The sequence below is a fragment of the Orycteropus afer genome, unplaced genomic scaffold, assembly GCF_000298275.1.
Source record: "Orycteropus afer afer isolate SDZICR_OR568_19922 unplaced genomic scaffold, OryAfe1.0 scaffold00020, whole genome shotgun sequence".
In the NCBI taxonomy this organism is placed as follows: domain Eukaryota; kingdom Metazoa; phylum Chordata; class Mammalia; order Tubulidentata; family Orycteropodidae; genus Orycteropus; species Orycteropus afer.
Genome location: NW_006921607.1, coordinates 20,401,589 through 20,417,674, shown reverse-complemented (window position 1 = coordinate 20,417,674; position 16,086 = coordinate 20,401,589). Strand labels below are relative to the sequence as shown.

General features: G+C 45.0%; 1 protein-coding gene across 1 annotated transcript in view; it reads left to right on the top strand.

Moving 5' to 3' along the window:
• The window catches only part of PTPRT (protein tyrosine phosphatase receptor type T), a 557,720-nt gene that overhangs the window by 519,372 nt on the left and 22,262 nt on the right, over positions 1 to 16,086 (top strand). Inside the window, exons 18-22 of the mRNA XM_042783611.1 lie at positions 403 to 557; positions 6,464 to 6,599; positions 8,365 to 8,514; positions 10,028 to 10,201; positions 14,096 to 14,227. Of these exons, the coding sequence (XP_042639545.1) occupies positions 403 to 557; positions 6,464 to 6,599; positions 8,365 to 8,514; positions 10,028 to 10,201; positions 14,096 to 14,227 (747 nt within the window). The remainder of the gene's footprint in view (positions 1 to 402; positions 558 to 6,463; positions 6,600 to 8,364; positions 8,515 to 10,027; positions 10,202 to 14,095; positions 14,228 to 16,086) is intronic.

Genomic DNA, 16,086 nt, shown 5'->3' with positions numbered 1-16,086 from the left:
ATGAGACAAAGTATATGTGAACTGCTGTATGAAAAGTGAATTTACTCTGTAAATCTTCACCCAAATCCTAATAAAAAAAAAAAGAGGGTCCACTGAGCCAATAAATTTAGGAAACACTGTGGGTGTTACATTGCCCTTGTGAAGATTCAGAAAGTGCAGTATCAAACTCATGGCCCTGAGAAGTCCTGTAGTAATCTGTTTCACCTAAATTCCCCATTTCCCAAATGTAACTAATCACAGAATCACTCTGTCCTGTACCGCCTGTCAACTCTGTGAGGGCCTTGTCCTCCCTGAACAGCAGGAGGACTGGTTTCTCGGTGCAGCAGCCCTAGCTGCCCATGGGCGTGGGCAGGGTATGTAGGGGGCAGCAATTGTATGAACAGAGGCCCATTGTCTCCTCAGAAAGGCTACCATGAGATCCGAGAGCTCCGCCTCTTCCACTTCACTAGCTGGCCTGACCATGGTGTCCCCTGCTATGCTACTGGTCTCCTGGGCTTTGTCCGCCAGGTCAAGTTCCTCAACCCTCCTGAAGCTGGGCCCATAGTGGTCCACTGCAGGTAAGCCAAAGCTCCCTGATCCCCAGAAAAGTACCCCTCTGCAGCTCTGCTCTTCGTGAGGGAGAGACCCCCTGTCCTGTGACTTCTGTTCTTTACCTGAAAGCCTCCCACGCCTGCATCCCTTATGACTACCCTTTTTGTTGCAGTCAAGGTCACAATATCTAAGAGCAACAGTAATGGTAATAGTAGTATCAGTCATTGCTATTGTTGTTGCCCTGAAATCAGAGACACAGAGGACACGCACTGGGCACTGACAGTGTCTACCATGTCTACCACATGCCCTTTTCCCTCATTATTTCATTTACTGAGAGGTGGGCATTATGATCTTCCCATTGAATAGATGAGAAAACAGAAGGACTGAGAAGTTAGACACTTTGCAGGGCCATACAGGTGTAAAATGGCAGAGCTGGGCTCTTTAACATGCTTTTCTCCAGACACTATCCCCAAGCTCCTTGACGTGGCAGCAGGGTGCCTCAGTTAAAACATGCTTCTCTCCCTTTCTATTATTTTAAAAATCAATTGCTGGCCTGTAGGGTCCTTAATAGAGAGTAAGTGGACAGTGTCAGGTTTCACCTTATTATGGAAGAGAGACATTTTCAGCTCTGACCTAGAAAGTCACATTGGGAATGAGTGGCATGTCTTTGAATCCTCCTAAATGGAGATGAAGTATCATGTCAAGGGCATGAAGCACTGGAAGGGGGGTGGACATCAGACCTGGTGTCCTCCCTCCTTCCCCATGCCTCTCGTTTCCAATGAGACCTTGGGTTGGCCCTCTTTCAAGACACTGAATGCACAAGTTATTTTCTCCCTGCCCTGCCAGGGTCCACATCAGCCAAGGGAATAGGAGAGACTCCAGAATTAAATGCAAGTGTCTCCAGCCAGCTCCTTTCTCACACAGCATCTCACTTATCCTCCTGCAACATGGAGGTGAGAATTAGAATCCCCATTTCACAGATGAGGCAATTGAGGATTAAGACATAGTAGTTACCACACCTCTTACATTCTCTATGTGTTTGACATAAATCCTCTGCTTTATGTCTCATAACAAACCAAGCACAACAGAACATTAGCTCCCAGGCCATATATCACAAAGAGCAGCTACAGCGTGAGTAAGGGAGAAAGAAAGACAATGGCAAATTTTATCAGGCCCTATGTTTGTTTCTCTGGTAGCATAGTGCCTAAGGCACTTGACTGCTAACCAGAAGGCTGGTGATTCAAACCCACCAGCCACTCCTCGGATGGAAGACTGGGCAATCTACTTCCATAGTGATACTACCTCGGCAACCCAAGTAGGGGTCGCTATGAGTCGGGGCCGACTCGATGGCACATGACAACAACAACATGTTTTGTTGATGCATTGAACACCAGTGACTGAAGACCAGACAAGTTGTGGAAGGACATCATACATGAAGAAAGCAAAAGATTATTAAAAAGGAAAGGAAGAAAAAACAAAATGGATGTCAGAAGAAACTCTGAAACTTCAAAAGACAGCAGCTACAGCAAAAGTAAGAAATGATGAAGTAAAAGAGCTGAAAAGAAGGTTTCAAAGGGCAGCTCGAGATGACAAAGTACAGTCTTATAATGAATGTACAAAGACCTGGAGTTAGAAAATCAAAAAGGAAGAACACGCTCAGCATTTCTCATGCTGAAAGAACTAAAAAAAAAATTCAGGCCTCAAGTGGTAATACTGAAGGATTCTATGGGCAAAACATTGAATGATGCAGGAAACATCAAAAGAAGATGGAAGGAATACACAGAGTCACATTACCAAAAAGAATTGGTCAATGTTCAACCATTTCAGGTGGTAGCATATGAAAAAGAACCAACAGTATTGGAGGAAAAAGTCCAAGCTGCACTGAAGGAATTGGAGAAAGGCAAGGCTCCAGGAACTGATGGAATTACCCATTGAGATCTCTCAACAAATGGATGCAGCACTGGATGTGCTCACTCATTTATACCAAGAAATTTGGAAAACAGCTACCTGGCCAACCAACTGCAAGAGATCCATATTTGTGCCCATTGCAAAGAAAAGTGATCCAACAGAATGAGGAAATTATCGAACAATACGATTAATGTCATATGCAAGTAAAATTTTGCAAAAGAGAATTCAAAAATGATTGCAGTATATTGACAAGTAACTGCCAGAAATTCAAGCCAATTTAGAAGAGGATGTGGAACAAGGGATGTCATTGCTGATGTCAGATGGATCTTGGCTGAAAGCAAATATCACAAAGATGTTTACCTGTGGTTTACTGGCTATCCAAAGGCATTCAATTTTTGTGTTTTTTAAAAGAAATTGTGGATAACTTGGTGAAGAATGGAAATTCCAGAACACTTAATTGTACTTGTGAGGAACCTGTACAGAGACCAAGAGGCAATCATTCGAACAGAACAAGGGGACATTGCATAGTTTAAAATCAAGAAAGGTGTATGTCAGGGTTGTATCCTTTCACCATCCTTATTCAATCTGTATGGCTGAGCAAAGAATCTGAGAGGCTGGACTATATGAAGAAGAAAGTGGCATCAGAATTGGAGGAAGACTCATTAACAACCTGTGATATGCAGATGATACAACCTTGCTTGCTGAAAGTGAAGAGGACTTGATGCATTTACTGATGAAGATCCAAGACTACAGCCTATAGTTTGGATATACCACAACATAAAGAGAAGAAAAAATCCTTACAACTGGTAAGCAGCAGCATGATAAATGAAGAAAAGATTGAAATTTATCAAGGATTTCATTTTACTTTGATCCCCAATAAACACCCATGGAAGCAGCAACCAAGAACTCAAAAGACCTATTGCATTGGGCAAATTGCTACAAAAAAACCATCTTTAAAGCATTAAAGAGCAAAGCTGTTACTTTGAAGACTAAGGTGCACCTTACCCAAGCTACAGTATTTTCCACCATCTCATATGCATGTGAGAGCAGGACAATGGATAAGGACAAGCAGAGAAGAATTGATGGATTTGAACTACGGTGTTAGTGAAGAATATTGAATGTACCATGAACTTCTAGAAAAATGAATAAATCTGTATTGGAAGAAATATAACCAGAATACTCTTTAGAAGTGAGAATGGCCAGACTTTGTCTCCTGTACTTTGGTCATGCTGTCAGAAAGGACCAATCCCTGGAGAAGAATGTCATGCTTGGTACAGTCAGTGAAAAAGTCAGTGAAAAAGGGGAAGACCCTCAATGAGTTGGACTGACACAATGGCTGTGACCCTGGGCTCCAGCCTGGGCTCAAGCCTGGCAGTGATCGTGAGCATGGCACAGGACTGGGCAATGTTTCATGCTGTTGTACATAGGGTTGCTATGGGTCTGATCTAACATCTAACAATAACAACATGCTTTGCCAGGTGCTGTGCATGATAGTTCTACATCTGTAGCTCCATAGTAAGTCAGCTTAATGCCTGTGGGAAGAGTGGTACCCACTCCTGGGACTATTCTGAAGATTACATGGGTTGGCTAACATATACTAAGTGCCTAAGAGAATTTCTGACACATAGCAAGCACTTCAAAATAGTGTTATTTGCTGTCCCTTAATGTTGCTTTGTTCCCCAGACTGTTAATCCTTCAGTACAGGGGCCATGATTGACTCATCTTCATATTCCCGCTCCCAATCACAACATCTAATGTATAAAAGGTGCTCAATAAATATTTATGGACTATAAGTAACAACCATTTATTGAGAATTTTCTATGTCTCCAGGCATGAAAGGGCTAAGCAATTTATAGACATTATGCTTTTAAGATATAATTTGGTGAAATTTCCATGTATTGTGCCATTCATGCTACAAAGTAAAGCTATTGTTATCAGCTTCATTTAATGGATGCAGGTAACAAAACCCAGAGAGGCTAAGTCATGTACCCATGATTACACTGCTAGTAAGTGGTAGAGCCAGGATTTGATCCTGGGATTCTGACCCCAAATTTCATCTGCTTAATTACTTTATTTCTGAATCATACAGCTCAGTCCTCACAAGAATGAGGCATGTTTTCCATGTGAGAAAACAGGCTCACAGAGGCCAAGCAACTTGTCCACTCGTCATGGGTCCGAGATCCAAAACCAAGTCAGGCTGATTTTTTCCCCCTAAAATATGTAAAAGATGAGAATTGGGAGAAGGAACAGACAAAATGGTTTTTATCCCTCCTATGGTTTTACAGATGCCGAAGGCTTGCCTACTGAGTCCCACTTGGGGGATCTAGGTTTTGGTGGAAGGACGTGTTCTGAGGCAATTACAAGTTATTCAATTCAATTCATGACTTCGCTCAGTTCAAACCATGAAATATTAACATGAATGAAGACTCTGTTTCCCACTGGTTTACTTTCCAGTCATTGTTGATGGGTCTCCATATGTTTATTTTCCAGATCATAGTGGATGAGTTCCATGGATTTATGTTCCAGAACATTGTAGATGAGTTCCATGGGTTTAATGTCCAGAACACTGTGGATGAGACTCCATGAGTTTACTTTCCAGATAATAGTGGATGTGTCTCATGGGTTTATTTTCCAGTGGCTGATTGTCCCCATTGACTTATACTCCCTGGATTTATAATCAGCCAGTATTGCTTTCCTTCCTATTCCATTTACTCATCTTCTCTTCATTTCCTTTGATTTCTACATCGTCAAGCACAGACACTTGTTTCTGGGAGGAAAACAAGATGTGAAAATGCAGCCAAAGTGTGTCTCCTTGACGGTCTGCCTGGCCTTCATTTCCAAAGCTGTTACGGCAAATGTTCTATTTGTCTCTGGTTCAGCACTGTGATTTTAGAACCCAGCACTAATCTTGGAAGGGCTGGATGTGGCCCATGGAGTCTCATTGAGTTATTTGCTATTTTATTCTTGGTCTGAGATTCCCCAAAAGGAAACCAGCACCGATCAGAAATACAGTCTATATCAGGAGACTTGCTACCTGACAAGGATCTGAGGGTTTCCTTCCAGTGGTTCCAGTTTGATGATGCTTCTGATTCGGGATCCCAGGGAAGCATGTGCAGGTGGAGCCAATCCCAGTCCTTTGCACACAGCACTCCCTCTCTACAAGTCAACACATTGCTTGGCCTCTAGGAGCCTCAGTTTTCTTACATGTATACAACACCTCCTTCAGGGGTTTCATTTCTGCCCACCCCACTCCTCTGAGTCTTAGTTTGTCATCTCTGTAATGGGCCCATCTCCTGGTTCTAGTGTAGACTGTGGGTGACCAGGCTGTCGGAGCTGAGGCATATCAGAGGGCTCTAGTTTCTGCCTTCTCACTCACCTTCTGCCTGTTCTCTTTCTTGCCCATCCTACCTTATCTCCATTCATCAATTCATTTCCTGAAGAAGGAAAAAAGAGAGAGGAATGGAAGAAGGGAAGTAGGGAGGCAAGGAGAAAAGACACATTTATCAAGCATCTACAGTCTACCAGGCACCATGCTATTATACTATATAGACAGTATGCTATATATGCTTTATACTATATAGATAGATTATCAAATGAGGAAACCGCATGCCTAAATACTGTCTAAGCATGCACTGTGTGCTAGGAATATCATTGAGGAAGTGATTAAAAGCATAGACTCTGGAACTAGACTACCTGGGTAAAAGTTCCAGCTCTATCAATTACCAGCTGGATGATCTAGGGCAAGATAAGTTCTCTGTGCCTCAGTTTTCTCACCTGTAAAATGTGGTGGCAAATCTCATAACAACCTCTTAGGGTGATTGGGAGAATTTAATTAAGTATCATCTGTAAAGCACTTAGAACCATGTTTGGCACATTATACATGTTAAATAAGTGTTTATTAAATAAGTAAAACAAAAATAAGTAAGTCCTGATAAAAATAACCCCAAAAGGCAAGGATTACTCTCTTCCCCAGGGTTGGTGGCATCCCAAAGTCTTCTAACACTAACCACACCTTCTCTTCCAGTGCTGGAGCTGGGAGGACTGGCTGCTTCATCGCTATTGACACCATGCTTGATATGGCTGAAAATGAAGGGGTGGTGGATATTTTCAACTGTGTGCGTGAGCTCCGGGCCCAGAGGGTCAACCTGGTGCAGACAGAGGTGAGTCCTGGGGGTCTGGACTGGTCAGCCACCTGCAGCCCTGGCCAAGGAAAAGCAAGGTAGGTCGGAGACCCGTAAGTGGGGACATGCTGCAAAAAGGACCTGATGTTGGAGGAATTGGAGGGATTGAATATGTGGCTTGCCATGGGGACACCACCCATAGAAACTAGGAAGCTCCAGCCAACCATGAGGACCTACGGTGCAGGGACTTCCACCAATGATTTAAGGTGGTGAATTTCCCATTGTTGAGGGTATCCAGGCAGGGTCTGGATAGCAACTTCCGGGGATTCTTTGAATAGTATTCCTGATTTGGATGAAGAAAAGAAAATGACAGGGAATGACTAGAATTAATTGAGTGCCTACTTTGTGCCAAGAATTGCTTCAGCCACTGCAGGCAGAGATTCCATCAACAATGGTATTGGGGAAAAAAAAAAAAAAACAACCACAATGTTACTGATTTGCTATGTGTCAAACCCTAAACTAGGCACTAGGGATTCCAGGAAGGATAATATCCTTGGATTATAGGACAGAAGTACACAGCCCTGGCTCCAAAGGAGAGATGGACATCTGAGCACCTCTCTATCCAGTTAGAGAGCCAAGACCTCTCTGAAACAGGATGATATTGGTTAAACACTTTCTATAGAGAGATAGGTCAATTTCTACATGAGAAGTTTACTCAACAAATAATTTATTAAGGACCTAGAGTAAAAGCAACAACTTCTGCCTGGTGGATTTAGAGAAGATTTTCCAGAGGAAATGAGACAGTGAAGGCATAGAAAAGTGGCAGTGGCATTCCACAGGAAGAGAATAACATGTGCAAAGCACTGAGATAGGAAAGGGTGCAGCACGTGTTTTAGGTTCTCCCAGAAGTAAACCCTCAGATGCAGATTGAAGTGAGGCAGTTTAATTGGGAGGTGATCCAAAGACATACTGGTTAGTGAGTGGGAAAATGAGACAAAGAAAGGAAGGAGATCATTAAAGGCTGCTGTACCAAGCTGTTTCATACTGTAGACAATTGGAGCTCAGTCCTGATCGGGAACTCTTAGATATAGTAAGGGACATGTACCACCACGTTATCCCACCTAAAGGAAGAGAGAACTGATGTGTTCATTCACAAACTCTCCTTCTGTCATTGGTTGAGGACTCTTTTGATGCACTGATGGCCTGTACACAGCCCATGTGCGCTCCTAGGACTACAAAGAAAGCCCTCAGCAGAAACTCTCAGGCATTTGCAATAAGCAATCTTCAGCATGTAAAGGTTAAAGCTGAGGGCATATGGTCAGGACACCAAGTACCTATTCCCTATTGCCACACATCCAGTCATTTCTAATTTTTATCAGAGACTATTTGTTCAATCTTATCCAAGGGCTAAAACTCACCATAGCTCAGGTGATCATTATAAAACATGGAAACTTGACCTCTTGGATTATAGGATAGAAAGCAAAGATTCTGTAACACAAATCATGCCCATCCTGCATAGACATGTTGTTGTTGTTGTTATGTGCCATCAAATCGGACCCGACTCAGAGCGGCCCCTCCTTGGATTTCCCAGGCAGTATCGCTACGGAAGTAGATTGCTCCATCTTCCTCCTGAGGATTGGCTGGCGGGTTTAAAAACTCACTGCCATTGAGTCGAATCCGATTCATAGTGACCCCTCCTTAGGGTTCCAAGGCGGTATCTCTACATCGGCTTAAATGTACACAAAAAGCTCCCAGATCACTATTCTTACCCAGAACTCTATTCCTTCTTCCCTTGGCTTTGTAGGAGCAATACGTGTTTGTGCATGATGCCATCCTAGAAGCATGTCTCTGTGGCAACACCGCCATCCCTGTGTGTGAGTTCCGGTCTCTCTACTACAATATCAGCAGGCTGGACCCCCAGACCAACTCCAGCCAAATCAAAGATGAATTTCAGGTATGAGCCTATCCCAGACTCTGTTCCAGCCAACTGCATTGGCTCAAAGCACACACATGGAACCTTCTTTGTGAGAACCTACATGTCTGTGCATTTTCAGTGTCTACAGCTCTAAGCAGCTGCAGAATGAATTCCAATACATAAAATGCACAGCCCTGAGCAACTATTAACAAGTCTTTCAGTAATTCCTGGTGTTTGTTTGTTTTTAACTATGATTATGTATGTTTTTGAACTAAGATCTTATTTAATTGTAGTCCAGGCTATGGATGGAGACAAGTTCACGCACACAAGTATGAACTGCATGTTTCTCAATCCCTGGAGGGACTCGGATATTCTCAGTACTTCTGTACAATTGAAATATGTCCTAGAGCCTCACTCCTCAAAGAGTGATCAAGAGACTATAAGCATCAGTATCACTTGGGAGCTTGTTGGAAATGCAGAATTTTAGGTTCCATCTGGATAAGAGTCTGCAATTTAACATGATCTCCAGAGGATTTGTGTGCACACTGAACTTTGAGAAGCATTGTCCTGAAGCACAGCTCATGCATGGCAGATCCATACCTTGGGGCTCATAGGGCCAAAATCATAGCAAATGTGGTCTGCAAGACCAGACATATATCATTAGAGAAGGCAAAGCCATGTCTCAAGGCCAATACCAGGATCATATCTGGGAAACAAGAGCTGAGAACCAGGCAAAGGGAAGCAAGGAAGCCCTGGGAAGTTAGGACATTAGGGATCAATGCTGCTGGGTCCATGGTTGATACCCCAGGCAGATACCCCAGCCAAGCCAATACCTTAGTGCCCCTTCAAACAAATAGTCTTTACTGATTTGGAGTAGAGACAGAGTGCAAAGTGAGGGAAGGGTAGAGTACAAGAACCTCTGGTGGCTGCACATGACATTTCTCTTGGTTATAATAGTTCATCTCTGTTCCCAGACTTGTGAGCTTGCTCTGCAGAATATGAGTCAATTTCCAGACCCATTAGAGCTTGCTCCTTGGGAGGCTTTCTCCCATTCTGAGAGGCTTCTTCAAGCATCCTTCTACCCTCAAATAGCTTTCTCTCTGAGAAGAATGCTGGTAAAAACCTTTTCCGCCTTCCATGATGATTCAAATGATGTTTAGTACTCATTAGGGATTCCCCACCCATGTACCTACCATATGACCTTCTGGCCACCCAGTCTTTAATGCAGCACTAGCAGAATTGAACAACTTGACTCAAATGGTTGGCATATGCTGGGAGTTGAGTATGACTGTGTCTAAGCATGCTGTCCTTCCTACCTGGGCATCTTGGTGGTGTCATACAGCCCATGGAGAGGCTCTCAGCTCCCAGGTAACTGTAGACTATCATCACAGAAGAGGAGTGAAATCTAAGCAGGAGTCCTGGGAAAAGCCCAGAGGGCCAAGTTGGAAGATAGTAATAAGGGAATTAGTACTGAGTTTGGAACATCAACCTGTCCTCTGTTCAGGAGCAGTCATCTGAATAGCACATGTCTCTGTGATCTTGTTCCCCATAGACCCTCAACATTGTGACTCCACGCGTCCGGCCTGAGGACTGCAGTATTGGGCTCCTGCCCCGGAACCATGACAAGAATCGGAGTATGGATGTCCTGCCTCTGGATCGCTGCCTACCCTTCCTCATCTCAGTGGATGGGGAATCCAGCAACTATATCAATGCAGCATTGATGGACGTAAGCAGAACCCTGACAGGGAACATTCCCAGCTGGCATTCTAGGAAAAGGTTTCTTTTCAACATGGAACTTGGCCCCAGGCACTGAGTGCCCCCATCAGCCAGCCTCTCCTTGGTTTTGGTTCTACTACTGTCCTCTCCATGCTGGCTCCCAAGGGCCTTTGCTCCCCCTAAAGACTCTGGTCTAAAACTGGATACAAGTGGAGCTCTTGTCATATAAAGAGCCTAGGAAGGATAGACGAAAAGTCTAAAGTAGCTCCCATCACATAACATTGGGGCTACAGTCCTGCCCAACCCCACTGTCATCTCCCACAGAGCCTACTCTTGGCCATAAGGCCAATTCAGGAAACATCCTACATATCAGACCCAGACCTGGGCCCTGGGAACACAAAGATAGTACAGACATAGTGTCAGCCCTTGGGCTCCCAGATAATTCCTGTTAAGGTGAGAACAAGGATGCATGTAGTAGGTGCTCAGAAAATGGCTATTGGACAAATGATGGAAGGCAACAAAGGGACCATGAAGTGGGAACCTGGGGACCAGGTCCCAGAATCTTGGCCATGCCCTGGGTTCTCTGTTGAAGAAAAAAAAAAAAAAAAAAAAAAAAACTCTGGTAGGGGCTCTATTTCTTGCCCCTTCACATGGAGTCTGACCTTTTCAACATTGGTTTCAAGAAAGATACTTCCACCTTCACCTGGTTGAGGTAGGGAGTCATGCCTCTGCCCTAGAGTTTCCATACTCCTTAATTGCATGCTTTTCCACTGAGTCCTAACTTATGGTTAGCATACCTCTACATGGGGATGTAGAGATGTTTGTAGCTGGATCATCTAGTCTCATCCATATATTTGTCAGCAAAGTAAATGAGGCCAGAGAGGGTGAAACACTTGCTCAAGGTCACCCAGAGAGCTAGTGGCAGAGCTGAAACCCAGGATTCCTGGATCACACTATAGAACTCACTCCTTGAACCTCCCCGTGTTTTTTGATCCATAAGACACAGACATCTTGCTTCCTGAGGCTCAGAACTGAGAACATTTACCTAATTGGACAATGATGCCTTCCAGGTCCCCCAACCCATGTCTAAGGTCCTATTCATCCAGCATACATGGAATCTCCATCTCCCCCAGAACAAACAGGAACATGGGTGCTATCTCCTGGGGTCAAGGCCAACTATCTCTCTGACCTGTGATCCTCTTAAACTTTTTCCCCAAGGGTCCTAAAGGCAAAGAGGATGGGGAAGGTCAATGCCTATCTCAAATCTCTAGGTTTCTGCTCTGGCCTCTGCCCACATGGTGCCTAAGTCCTCCACGAAATCTCTGGCACTTGGTCCAGAAGTAAGGAGTCTTGTCTAGGTCATATCAAATAGCTGGAAGTGGCGAGAGACACTTGGTTTTAGCTCAGAATCTTCCAAGTTCAATATGAAGTATGTGTTTCTGTGTGCGTGTATGCACATACACATGTGTGTGTACATGTACATGTGTGGGGATGGAAGGAGTGATAGGGTTTAGAAATGCACCCACATCTCCAGGTTTCTCCTAGCTTTGTCTCCCACTTGTCCCAACTCCCCCTCCTTGCCTTCCCTGACCAAGCAAGGATCAGACATGCTTCTGGCCTCTGCTTAGCAGGTTAGATGCTGCCTGGAGTCAAATGCATTCTGCCAAGCTCTGAAGCTGATTGTATTCTCTTTGTCCACAGGGTATTTCTCCTGTGAGTCATCACTGGGGTCTTTGCCTTCCCTATATAAATAAATAAATAAATAAGTCCTTATCTGTATTCCAGCTCAGTCTGTGCATTATCTGGTAACCATAGCAGCTTTGCTCCAAGCAGAAAAATATGAAGTCCTCTGGGTTAATTTTTAATGTTTCCCCTGGTAAAGGATGATGTTATCCATGAAATGGATTGCCAGCTGATCCCTGAAACCCGGCAGGAGCATGGATCTCGAACATATTTTCAGATAAGGCTCTGTCAGCTGTGCTGGCCTAATAGAGCATTTATCACAGAAACAGGGAGAAGGGACAGAAAACTAACATTCACTGAGTGTTGGGTACCATGTCAGGCCCAGACTTACCCTGGCTCATTCTGAATTTGGGTATTATTATCCCCATTTCTCGGAAGAGGTACAGAGGGTCAGAGTATTGTGATGACTTGCCCAAGATCAGGTAGCCCAGAAAGAATCGGTCTGAAGATCTGAACCTCAATTCTGTTGATTCTTAAAGCCTTGGTTCCTTTCAATGTCTGCAAATGATTGAAAGACTATGCTTTCTGCATCTGGAGGGTTTGGCTTTCATGGAAACTAAATGGCCTGTCTTCTAGACCTTCCCTTAACCTTTCCACTGACCCAGAAACAGTCCCCAGAGGACAGGACTCTGGTGCAGATGTGACATCCCTGGCCACAAGACATTGCCCAGTTTGTCTTTTGCCAGGGTCTGTTCTTAGACCCTGAAGGAAGAGAAGGATATCATACTTGGTAAAGTAGAGGGTCTGCAAAGAGGGAAAGATGCTCAGTGAGATGGGTTGATGCAGTGGCTGCAGTAAAGTGCTTGAATAGCAATGACTGGGAAGTGCGGGGCCAGGCAGTGTGTCATTGTGTTGTACATTAAGTCATTAAGAGTCAAAACCGACTCAACAACACCTAATAGCAACGACAACAACTCCTGGTTGGGTGGACAGACCCCTGTTCCATTCCCCACCCCATCTCTGTGTTCTGTTTTCATCTTCCTGCCAACTTGTGATTCCACTGAAAACAACCATGATTCCCCTAGGGACTATCTCCAAAGAAAGTTTGTTGAGAATGCGAGTTAGTTCTCAGGTTTCACAAACCACATAAAGAAATAGAGAAGCTCCCCAATCTCTCCAAGCACCTCTTCATGGGGTAGTGTGATAAGTAGGGCCCACTCAAAGCTTCACACATAGCCTGGATTCACATAGGCCATTTTCTCTGGACCTCAGTTTCCCTGTCTGTACAATGTAACTAAATGTACTCATTATTTGTTGGGCATGTACTGAGTATCTCTTGAATGCTGGCTGCAACCCTGGGTGCCAAGGATGGAGAACTAAATTGATCCTCTTCCCCATTCCCAATGGGCTCACAGTCAGGCTCCTCCTTGCCTGAGTTTTTAGATGTAAATCTTGTTTAATCTGTACAAGAACCACGCTTTTGGGGTTATGATTCCTATTTTACAGATAAGGAACCTGACCTTTAGGGAAAGATCTAGTAACTTAGTGCTTAGCTTCAAAAAAAAGAGACACTGTACAAACGATGCTTGAATGAATGAATGGATACATGCATGCATAAATGAATGGACAGGTGAATGACTCACAGCTACAAATGCCAAAGCTAAAGTTTGAAGCCCAGATCTGCCTGATTCTGAAACATGGCCACATTTCATTGTCCTGATGCCTCACAAGATGCAGTCCCCACCTATGCTAACTAAGCCCTAATTCTACTCTTAGGACAGGAGCAAGCCCTCTGCAATATAAGCCCTTTCAGGAAACTCTCACCTGACCCTGCCTCCCACCAGCGCTGTGAGCATGGAGACTCAGATGAGCCCTAATATCCCAGGAGGTGCCTTAGCTGGCAGAGAAGTAAATCTGCATGTGCAGTCTTTCATTTCATATTCTAATGATTATTATTTGCCGAGTTCCAAGACATGAATAATTTATTTGGATAAACCCCACCCGAGTGACACTTCCCTAATGAAATGTCTTAGTTTGGAGGAGAATGAGTCCATTATGAGAAGGTCTCCTTCGTTGCCAGAGAAGCAAGAGATAAGGAACAGGCAGGTGCTTTGTATTTGTTTGGCAGCTTGGGGGCCTCTGGCAGCCTTTTGGGTTGATTGCCATCAGAACACCACTGATCGAAGTGCATTTGACCAAACCTCTGTCGTTCCTTTGTCAGAGCCACAAGCAGCCTGCCGCCTTTGTGGTCACCCAACACCCTCTCCCTAACACTGTGGCGGACTTCTGGAGGCTGGTGTTCGATTATAACTGCTCTTCTGTGGTGATGCTGAATGAGATGGACACTGTCCAGGTAGGAGGAACACTGGCCACTTCCCTGGGTGGGCTTGAGTGGGTCGAGGAAGTCATCCTAGACTTGGAGGGAATGCCTTTGAGGGCCATGGCAGTGCTGTCACTGCTGTCTTCCACATGGTGGTGGGCACCACCTAGCTGTGAGCCCCAGGCCAGCCAACTCTGCTACCCACCAGGCCCTGCTGCCCCAGGCCTTCCCAATTCCAGCCATGACTCCCTCATCTATGAGCTTTGTCCAACTCCCTCCAGGGCCAGCGTCACTCCATCCCCCAGGCACAGCTTGGGCTCTTGTTCCAAATCACACAGAGGTTGAAGGGCCAACAATCTATCTCCCCAATTCTGTGCATCTCCAGCCTGAAGTACACCTGATGCCAGCCATACTCACCAGCCCTGTGCCCTCTGTGATACAGCCTCAATGGCAGAGCCTGGAATTAAACCTTAGACCCAGTGCCCTTTGACCCCACACTCAACCCTGGCGTCCTTTCAGTTGGCCTTCACGTGCCAGCAGTCTTCCCACTTTAGCCTCTCTGTGTCTGACTGCCCATATGCATCCTATCCCTATAGCATATCCCCATACTCAGGCAACCCAACGCAGGACATATGGAATGGGGTAGTTCCTGGAGGTCGTACCCCCCTGGCAGGGCAGCCATTCCAGGTGGAGAAGGCAAGACTAAGCTTTCAGCTTTTTGAAATGCAGCCCTTTCACTGCCTTGAAGGAAACTCACAGTAATCCAACATACTCTTGTATGAGTGCTGGCCTTGTCTGGAAATAAAAGAATGGATCTGAGCCATAGTTTCAGCGATCCTGGAACCCACAGTCTTGCTAGAGACAGATGAGCAAATTGTCCCAGCCTCATGTGGCAGTGTTATAATAGAGGTCAGCAGGAAGTGCTGTGTTGGCTGGGAGCAGGGAACAATTAATTCTGCCCAGAGGGTGAGGGAAGACTTCAAAAAGAAGGTGACTTTGGCCTTGAAGAAGAAGGTGTGGGCTTCAGGGGAAGAACTAGCTGGGAAGAGGCATTCTGAGCAGAGGGAAAGCAGGGGCAAAGGCAAGGAGGGGGTGAATGTGTGCAGATTTATTCACAGAGCAGCTCCTGTTCCACTGTGGCTAGGCCTTGGGATATATAAAGAGTAGGAGACGGTGATTGGGCTAGAAAATGCAGCAGGGCTCTGCTTATAAAGAGCATCAGAGGCCAGGCTAGAGTTTGGGCCTGTCCTGTATCAGACTTCTACTTTTTGAACAACAAAATCCTTTCTTCAAATAAGAGCTGCCATGAAAGCCTGATGTCAGCAGAAGGTATGATCAAGAGCTGCTTGTGCTGCAGCACAAGGTTTGGGGATCTTGACCTCTTGTGGTGCCCCTGGGACCGTCCATCACTCCAGGTACCTTTGTGGAATCCCTGGGGTTCTCAGGAACTCAGCTGGAAAACAGTTGCTGTGCAAGGAGGAGAGATCCTGAGAGTGTAAGGTGTGATGTGGCAACACCCAATTTCCTATTAGAAAGCTAAGTCTGGAAACCAGTGAGAAAGAAAGACTGGAAGGACAGCCTAAAAACCAGGAGATTGGGGAGGAGCACATTGGAAATGAGCAGAAAATACAGGTGATGACTAGAACTGGGGAAGTGCCCAGCAAGTAGGACAACTGGGGCTGGATGTGAAGATGTTTCTGTGGGTGAAGTCCGTAATATCTAGGAGCAGTTGGATGTGAGAGCTGAAAGAGAAGAAACCACTGATGAAGCAAAGTTCCTAGTCTGGGTAATCAGGCATCCAGTGTGGAATTAGCCAAGATGAGGAGGCAAGAAGAGGAGCAAGAGAGGGTAGGGAGAGGAGCTGGAAAAGCATGGACGCAGGGAGAGGAGCA